At 45.3% G+C, this 9,997-nt stretch overlaps 1 protein-coding gene across 2 annotated transcripts; it reads right to left on the bottom strand.

Moving 5' to 3' along the window:
* Positions 1–310: 310 nt before the first annotated feature.
* Positions 311–9,679, bottom strand: LOC139462104 (synapse differentiation-inducing gene protein 1-like). Of its 2 annotated transcripts, none has more exons than XM_071243605.1 (3): positions 9,594–9,679; positions 6,037–6,199; positions 311–1,350 (listed from the first exon to the last, which is right to left on the bottom strand). In XM_071243605.1, exons 2-3 carry the CDS (start codon positions 6,169–6,171, stop codon positions 1,198–1,200), a joined length of 288 nt encoding a protein of 95 aa, XP_071099706.1. In that variant the 5' UTR covers positions 6,172–6,199; positions 9,594–9,679; the 3' UTR covers positions 311–1,197. The 2 variants fall into 2 exon arrangements, with proteins under 2 accessions (XP_071099706.1, XP_071099707.1); XM_071243606.1 differs by lacking the exon at positions 9,594–9,679 and adding an exon at positions 7,074–7,154.
* Between the last annotated feature and the right edge of the window lie 318 nt (positions 9,680–9,997).

Here is a 9,997-nt window from a genome sequence, read left to right as displayed (position 1 = left end):
GCAATCTGCGTTTATAAAAAAACACGCTTATACTAGGGCAGTCACGATAAATCGAAATATCGATATATTGCTATTGGTAAGCATTTAAAGTCAATAAATCGATTGTTAAATTAGTTTCCGATCAATAGTATCGATTTCAGTTAGGAATATCGATAGTTTCGATTGTATTTACTATATCAATATAATACATGCAATGCAGTTCAAATTTGTTTTTCTTTTGATCATGAGTGGTAGTAATTTACACATGATAATGTGAAAGTTTCGTTTTCTTAAATCATTAGGGTAAAGAAAAAACATGATATCTCAAACTTTACTTTTTATTTGTTGTTATGGTTATCACATTCAAAATAAACTGCAGTTCCAAGGTTTAACTCAACACTAAAATCCATCTAACATGAAACACTGAAAACTATCGATATTTATCGCAATACTTGCTTGCAATATCAATAGTTATCGCAATAGTTTCTTCAAATATCAATAGTTATCGCAATAGTTTCTTTCGATATCAATAGTTATCGCAATAGTTTCTTTCAACATCAATAGTTATCGCAATAGTGATTTCCAGACCAATAGTCACAACTAGCTTGTTAAAACTGGTCCCGTCCATCTTCTGTATATATGGTTATAACGAACTACGGTTATAACGAACTAACATTTGTGGTCCCTTTGAGTTCGTGATAACCGTAGTTTACTGTATATGGAGGTTCCTATGTTCAAGTATTCATGTATTTTCTAGTCTATGCTCAAGTCTATGCTCCAGTCTTGGTACTTTGTAACTCGAAGTATAAGAAGCCCTACGATCGCTTTATTACATGTCCCCACCTTATTATTTTATTTTGTATCGATTCACATGGATTCGCAATATTTAGCTGTGGTTAAACGTGTCGACCAAGTTACATTTCGTCGCCTTCAGCAGATATCCAAAATACAAAAGGAATCATTGCGTTGTGCTTGTAGGTGAGTATATGTACAGCGCAACCCGTGCTAATCATCCTTGCGTTCTGAGGTGACGACAGGTCATGTCAAACAAACGATGTAATTGACATTCCAAGGTCGTATGGATAAACAAAAGTTATGATCACTCGTGTGACTCCGGCATTGGTGTCGCAAAGGGCCGAGTAGGGACGAATGGGATGAAATACCAAAATATTCGAAAAACACATGTGACGTCATCAGGGCTGCCGCTGTGTGACGTCATCAAGTCGCCTGGAAGAGGATGCACATAACAAGGACGGTAATCAGCATGTAGACGTTGCTCCCCAACATCACCCCCAGCAGTGATAACTTGGCGGCCCTGGCTGAAGCATCTCTGGCCACGGAAATGTTGTTCATACCGATAGCAACCCTCACCTGGAATCAAGACAGAATATATACGTACACCATTGCATACAGTCAGACATCGCCTACAACACCCGAGCCCCTGGGTGTCAGAGGGAGTGGGGTGTAACGCTGCTTCGAACAGTAACCCAGTATTCCAGTTTTATCTGCCGTGGGTGTCCCTACTGCATTCAGCCACAGGCTTACTGCATGGCATCTGAGCGCGCAACGAAAAAGGAAAAGCAAAAAATGTGCTTTTGTCGTTACAAAAATGAGGTTGATGTTCACTCGGTGTACATGTAATATATAATAAAATAATAAAGTCCACGTTAGTCCAACATCTTCTTATTGTTATCCGTTTCAGACATAGTACTTTCGCTGTCTCATGACCGCTCTTCGGTGTAACTGACAATTACAAAGATATAAAGAAGATGTTGGACTAACGTGGACATTATTATTTTATTATATATATATGAGAACATATATATATATATATATATATATATATGTATATTTGTTTATTTGTTTAAAGCCGCACTCAGCAATATTCCAGCTATATGGCGGCGGTCTGTAAGTAATCGAGTCTTGACCAGACAATCCAGTGATTGACACCATGAGCATCCCATTTGGGTGAGTGAGTGGGATTTAACGCCATTTTTAACAGTATTATATCGCGGCGTCCACCCAATTGGAATACGATGACATGCATCAACCAAGTTAGCGAGCCTGACCGTTAGTCGCCTCCTACGACAAGCATAGTATATAGATATATATGGACTTGGGTTAGTGAGTGAAAGTCGTTTAACGCCGCAAAAATAACAACCTGTAAATACACCAGTCAGGTCCAGCCTGAATATTTAAAAGCCTAATAAGAACACAGTTGTGCTTTAAATGTATACAGGTATGCATATTTCCTTCTGTTGTGAATGCATACAGCTCGGGGCAAACAGGATGTTGTGTTGACATGAGGATATGAATTAAGCATCTGAGGAACTTTCGACATGTCTCTTTTCAACCGTGTGTCAGGTTAACTTATGCAAACGAGGCGACAGGTCAACGTTACAGCCGGAGAGCTCATGAATGTCCTTATACTGCTGTATGCAAACATATCAGGTTTTTCTGTGTAAAATTGTGTCGGAATAAAATAATGAATATTAACTTTTTCTGTGAGAAATCACCCGTGAAGATCCGGGGTAGAATAGGTCTTCAGCAACCCATGCTGCTGTAAAAGGCGACTAGGCGTGTCGTAAGAGGCGACCAACGGGATCGGGAGGTCAGGCTCGCTGAAATGGTTGATGCATGTCATCGTATCCCAATTGTGTGGATAGATGTTCATGATGCCAATCACTGGATTGTCTGGTCAAGACTCGATTGCTGAGTGCGGCGTTAAACAACAAAAAAACTGTGAGAAATTGTTTGGGAATAAAATAATGAATATAGAACAAACTTTGCGACAGGCAATATATGTTCGTGCAAGACAACCATCCTACTGAATCAGTTCACGGGCGGAGCAGATCTCAGGTACAATCATTCACAACCCCCCTTCACGCACAATCATTCACAACCCACCTTCACGTACAATCTTTCACAACCCACCTTCACGCACAATCATTCACAACCCACCTTCACGTACAATCTTTCACAACCTACCTTCACGTACAATCTTTCACAACCGACCTTCACGTACAATCATTCACAACCCACCTTTACGTACCATCTTTCACAACCCACCTTCACGTACACGCAGTGACACCCACCTTTATGCCCAAACATTCACACCTACCTTCACGTACAATCATTCACAAACCACCTTCTCGTACAATCAATCCCAAGCCACCTTCACGTACACGCAGTGACACCCACCTTCACGCACAATCATTCACAACCCACCTTCACGTACAATCATTCACAACCCACCTTCACGTACAATCATTCACAACCCACCTTCTCGTACAATCAATCCCTAGCCACCTTCACGTACACGCAGTGACACCCACCTTCACGTACAATCATTCACAACCCACCTTCACGTACAATCATTCACAACCCACCTTCTCGTACAATCAATCCCAAGCCACCTTCACGTACACGCAGTGACACCCACCTTCGCGTACACGCAGTGACACCCACCTTCGCGTACACGCAGTGACACCCACCTTCACGTACACGCAGTGACACCCACCTTCGCGTACACGCAGTGACACCCACCTTCGCGTACACGCAGTGACACCCACCTTCGCGTACACGCAGTGACACCCACCTTCACGTACACGCAGTGACACCCACCTTCACGTACACGCAGTGACACCCACCTTCACGTACACGCAGTGACACCCACCTTCACGTACACGCAGTGACACCCACCTTCGCGTACACGCAGTGACACCCACCTTCGCGTACACGCAGTGACACCCACCTTCGCGTACACGCAGTGACACCCACCTTCACGTACACGCAGTGACACCCACCTTCACGTACACGCAGTGACACCCACCTTCACGTACAATCATTCACAACCCACCTTCACGTACAATCATTCACAACCCACCTTCTCGTACAATCAATCCCAAGCCACCTTCACGTACACGCAGTGACACCCACCTTCGCGTACACGCAGTGACACCCACCTTCGCGTACACGCAGTGACACCCACCTTCACGTACACGCAGTGACACCCACCTTCACGTACACGCAGTGACACCCACCTTCACGTACACTCAGTGACACCCACCTTCACGTACACGCAGTGACACCCACCTTCACGTACACGCAGTGACACCCACCTTCACGTACACGCAGTGACACCCACCTTCGCGTACACGCAGTGACACCCACCTTCGCGTACACGCAGTGACACCCACCTTCGCGTACACGCAGTGACACCCACCTTCACGTACACGCAGTGACACCCACCTTCACGTACACGCAGTGACACCCACCTTCACGTACAATCATTCACAACCCACCTTCACGTACAATCATTCACAACCCACCTTCTCGTACAATCAATCCCAAGCCACCTTCACGTACACGCAGTGACACCCACCTTCGCGTACACGCAGTGACACCCACCTTCGCGTACACGCAGTGACACCCACCTTCACGTACACGCAGTGACACCCACCTTCGCGTACACGCAGTGACACCCACCTTCGCGTACACGCAGTGACACCCACCTTCGCGTACACGCAGTGACACCCACCTTCACGTACACGCAGTGACACCCACCTTCACGTACACGCAGTGACACCCACCTTCACGTACACGCAGTGACACCCACCTTCACGTACACGCAGTGACACCCACCTTCGCGTACACGCAGTGACACCCACCTTCGCGTACACGCAGTGACACCCACCTTCGCGTACACGCAGTGACACCCACCTTCACGTACACGCAGTGACACCCACCTTCACGTACACGCAGTGACACCCACCTTCACGTACAATCATTCACAACCCACCTTCACGTACAATCATTCACAACCCACCTTCTCGTACAATCAATCCCAAGCCACCTTCACGTACACGCAGTGACACCCACCTTCGCGTACACGCAGTGACACCCACCTTCGCGTACACGCAGTGACACCCACCTTCACGTACACGCAGTGACACCCACCTTCACGTACACGCAGTGACACCCACCTTCACGTACACTCAGTGACACCCACCTTCACGTACACGCAGTGACACCCACCTTCACGTACACGCAGTGACACCCACCTTCACGTACACGCAGTGACACCCACCTTCGCGTACACGCAGTGACACCCACCTTCGCGTACACGCAGTGACACCCACCTTCGCGTACACGCAGTGACACCCACCTTCACGTACACGCAGTGACACCCACCTTCACGTACACGCAGTGACACCCACCTTCACGTACAATCATTCACAACCCACCTTCACGTACAATCATTCACAACCCACCTTCTCGTACAATCAATCCCAAGCCACCTTCACGTACACGCAGTGACACCCACCTTCGCGTACACGCAGTGACACCCACCTTCGCGTACACGCAGTGACACCCACCTTCACGTACACGCAGTGACACCCACCTTCGCGTACACGCAGTGACACCCACCTTCGCGTACACGCAGTGACACCCACCTTCGCGTACACGCAGTGACACCCACCTTCACGTACACGCAGTGACACCCACCTTCACGTACACGCAGTGACACCCACCTTCACGTACACGCAGTGACACCCACCTTCACGTACACGCAGTGACACCCACCTTCACGTACACGCAGTGACACCCACCTTCGCGTACACGCAGTGACACCCACCTTCGCGTACACGCAGTGACACCCACCTTCGCGTACACGCAGTGACACCCACCTTCGCGTACACGCAGTGACACCCACCTTCACGTACACGCAGTGACACCCACCTTCACGTACACGCAGTGACACCCACCTTCACGTACAATCATTCACAACCCACCTTCACGTACAATCATTCACAACCCACCTTCTCGTACAATCAATCCCAAGCCACCTTCACGTACACGCAGTGACACCCACCTTCGCGTACACGCAGTGACACCCACCTTCGCGTACACGCAGTGACACCCACCTTCACGTACACGCAGTGACACCCACCTTCACGTACACGCAGTGACACCCACCTTCACGTACACTCAGTGACACCCACCTTCACGTACACGCAGTGACACCCACCTTCACGTACACTCAGTGACACCCACCTTCACGCTGGCAAGGATCGCAAATATCCCGACAGGCAGACAGAAGAGGAGAGAGACGATGGAGAAGATGAGGTGGGATTCGGGAAGCGATGAGTCTCGCCTGTCCAGTGACGTGGGAATGTGTGACGTCGACATGTTGACTACAGCACTTGGATTCGGAGATCTGAAAATAAACTGAGTAACCTTCGGAAACGTTACATACACTGGCCATGCCACTGTGTCAACCAAGGCATATTCTGCACCATGTGATCTGACTTGGTTGTGATTCAGGGAATTTTGACAGCAAATCGCTACATGAAACAAATTCTTCAATCTCATCTTCTTCCCAACATTGCCCGCCAGAGGGACCTGTTTCAATAGGACAACGCTCCACCGCACACAGCTCGTGTCACGGTAGACTACCGAGTACCTTCATAATACCAACATCAACTCTTGCCCTGGCCGTCGAGACCTCAAAATCTCAACCCAATCGAACACCTCTGGGATGAACTCGCCGCAGACACTCCCACAACTGGACAACGTGTTAAAGCAGATTGGCGCAGAATTCCACAGGACAGAATTCGTACACTAGTCAGTGTCGAGGAGATGCAGAGCCGGGATTGCTGCCATTGGCGGTCACACGAGATACTGAGTTCAGCGCAACCCGTATGTGACATGACAATGAACAATTTCCAATGCCTTTGTACGACGACAACATGTGAGTGTGGAGCTCCCTAATTTCATATTTAACATATGTCGACTTTATTAGGTACAAAACATTTACCAAAAATCTACCTGTGCGAGTTGAGTCAGTGACTTCAACTCGACAGGAACACTGTAAGTATGAGGACAAGGACAATGTAAGTATGTGAACTTGGACACTGTGAGTGTATTGAAATAGGACTGTTTACATGAACTACAAATATGTCATTATCTTTTTAGGCCACTGTCAGTGCAATGACTATGACACAGTCAATATCATGACAAGGAGACTGATAGTTAGACACATATTATGAGCTCGCGAAATTCAAGGTATGACAAGACAGATCGCTACCTACCTTCCCCTATTCCACCTTGCAACAATGGGTAGGCTGAGACAAGTCCCTCTGTTAGGGGTCTCAGTACCGGGTGTTACTGTGTCAGCTATAATCTAACATTGCCATTGCATGAAATACGGAAACGCTGCCAAAATACTTTAAAAATGCGAAGTAGCATTGAATCGAAGCGGAGTTTTGTCTAGAGGAAGGCGTGCTCATCAACTGGGTATCTTAAACCAACAAAGATCTCCTGTAATCTTTCTTATCTTGCCTACCTTTTACACCGTTAATGAAATAACTAAGCGCTGAAGCTGCTTTAACATTAAGTAGTACGTTCCACTGTCCGCAGACCGGCGGTGGGCAACTGGTTGAAGCGTTCGCTCGCCACGCCGAAGGCCAGAGTTCGATTCCCCATTTGCTTACAATGCGTGAAGCCCATTGTTTTGGGTACCTGCAGTGATATTGTTGGAATATTGCTAAACGCGGCGTAACACCATACAAGTGCTAGTAGACGTTGTAAATAACGCCGTGTGTAATTACGGAAGTGATTAACTGCTCACCCGTGAAGATCCGGGTTAGAATTGGTCTACTGCAACCCATGCTTACCGTAACAGGCGACTAATGGGAGTATAGTCAGGCTCGCTGACTTGGATGATGTATGTCATCGTATCCCAATTGCATAGATCGATGCTCATGATGCCAATCACTGGATTGTCTGGTCCAGACTCGATTATTTACAGACCGCCTTCATACTGCTGGAATATTTCTGAGTGCGGCGTTAAACAACTATTAACATGGGGAAAATGAACAAAGTTTGATAAATAGTTTATCACGTTAAATGCCAAATATTAAGAATTGGATATTGTGAAAAAAGGGAATATTACAACTAACGACCACGTTCCATTATCATTAGACTGCCAAGGGTCAAACCGATAACGCATAACGGACAGGGCCCGCATCTCTCATGGTGCTGGTCTGATAGAATAGGCAAACAAATAAAAGACGTTAATATCTTTCTCATCCACCCTTATCAAATCACACGTACCACGTATACATTCGTGGCATACTAGGAACTGGTAAGCTATTATTCTTACTAAACTTTACTGGGAAACACCTTTATCAGCAATGCCTCCATCAAACTAAATTATATAATTCTATCTAGATAGCGCCACTAAAGTTCGCAATAACAGCTTCATCGTCAGTTACATCAGTAAATGAGATTATCTGTAGTAGCTAGAATAGGTATAAATACGGACGACAGACAGTCACAAATCATTCTGTGGCTGTCAAATAAACTGACTGTTTATTCAATCAATAAGAAACGTTACTATCTTGTACTACCTTTGGCAATACCTGCAAGTTTAATTGGTAACTGAAAATGTCATACTTGAGTGTATATTTCCATGCACAACTTCTGTGTATAGATTATGCCAGTTCTGTTAACTGTATTACGTTGTTTACCTTCTGGAATATGTATTGTGGCTGAACTGAATGTATCTTGTGTGATTGCCCACTCGGGTCATGTATTAGCTAGAGTGTGTCGGGGGTATAGCAGATTCAATCATATGTAAACTGTTGTATTACGTGTGTATTTTGGAATATGTATCGTGACTAGTGTTGTACATGTATAATCTGTGTAATGATTTCATATCATGTTCATCTAATGTTCTTCACATATAAGTACCTCTATAACTGATTGTAAATCTTCTCTAAAAATTGATAGAAAACATTCTATTGTTGACTGATTATATACCTATTCTGTGGTTGTCTCATAAACTGAGTGTTAATTCACTCAGGTCTTGTGTTGTTGTGTGGGTTGGTCGTGTACAGCGGTACCACTGCTAAGCGAGCTGATTCCCCAACTCTCGTTTTAATACAACAAACAAACGATTAACTGCTATAGTCTGACATAATACATTAATATACAATTTGAGTTACTGGATAGACTGGGCGAGGTTTAAACGTCCTTCCTTTTAAGATGTCGTGAATATAGAATGACGAGCCAAAGGTTTATCCCGCAAAGGTTTACTCGGTCAATGTAACTATAAACTGTTTGTGTCACTTCTCGCTCCTCGTGATGTACAGAGTCGACGCAACCTCATTGTAACTACATCAAGGCATGACGGTCGGGAATTCGTACAGGGATTAAAATATACGTTGTTCACCAACAGTTGCACGACCTTAACTAGTGAACCGGGGGCTTGACGCACATTAGCATAATTTGAACTTTGACTTCAACTGCTAATTGTCCCAACTCGTCTTCATATATGTCATTGTTTGAAATAAACATGTTGTATTGTTTATTTCTCCAGTTTAATATAACTAGCCACAGGATAACAATAATCAGTAAACACGAAACATGCCCTTGTAAACTCTACACACTACTCTCGGTGCACGTCTAGCGAAATATACATTTTATAATCATAATATTTTGGTGTAACGTTATACATGTCAGCTTTACGCTAACGCTAAATGTCACAAAAAAGTAATCATGATATAACTCAACAAAACCAGTATATAAATACATAAGCACATCCTCACCTTCACGGATAACCTCTGTGGGTCATCTAGTCGACTGTGGCAGCATGACTCTGTAGTTTAACTAGTGTGTTATCAACAACGACAGGAACGCCCCCTTTTGATAGGGCGGGCGTCTCGTGACCCGAGGCCTGAGGATTCAGAGACCTGTTTGCATGGTGGACAGATCGGTCGCGATTATCAGTGAAAGGTGAGAGTGCAGGGTTGAATGTCTGTAAACGGTTTTCGTATATTAAAAGACCCAATTGTTGATTATGTCAACTTGGTTGTTTATTATCTGATATATTTAGAATCTCGTCGAGTGTCTTCCGAAGTCCAATTCGTCAAGACGAGTTGATAAATGAATACATACTTCTTTATGGATAGCAACTTCTTTCATTCTGTCACGACAAGGTCTTGCTCCTTCA

This window comes from Haliotis cracherodii, unplaced genomic scaffold, assembly GCF_022045235.1.
Source record: "Haliotis cracherodii isolate W230 unplaced genomic scaffold, xgHalCrac1.p SCAF_15, whole genome shotgun sequence".
Classification (NCBI taxonomy): Eukaryota; Metazoa; Mollusca; class Gastropoda; order Lepetellida; family Haliotidae; genus Haliotis; species Haliotis cracherodii.
This window is presented reverse-complemented; position numbering and strand designations above follow the sequence as displayed.

Excerpts from the sequence above, each read along its gene's own strand:
- LOC139462104 (XM_071243605.1), bottom strand. The coding sequence starts at position 6,171 with ATGTCGACGTCACACATTCCCACGTCACTGGACAGGCGAGACTCATCG. Across the intron at positions 1,351-6,036 it reads CGATCCTTGCCAGCGTGAAG|GTGAGGGTTGCTATCGGTAT; the intron begins GTGGGTGTCACT and ends TCTTGATTCCAG.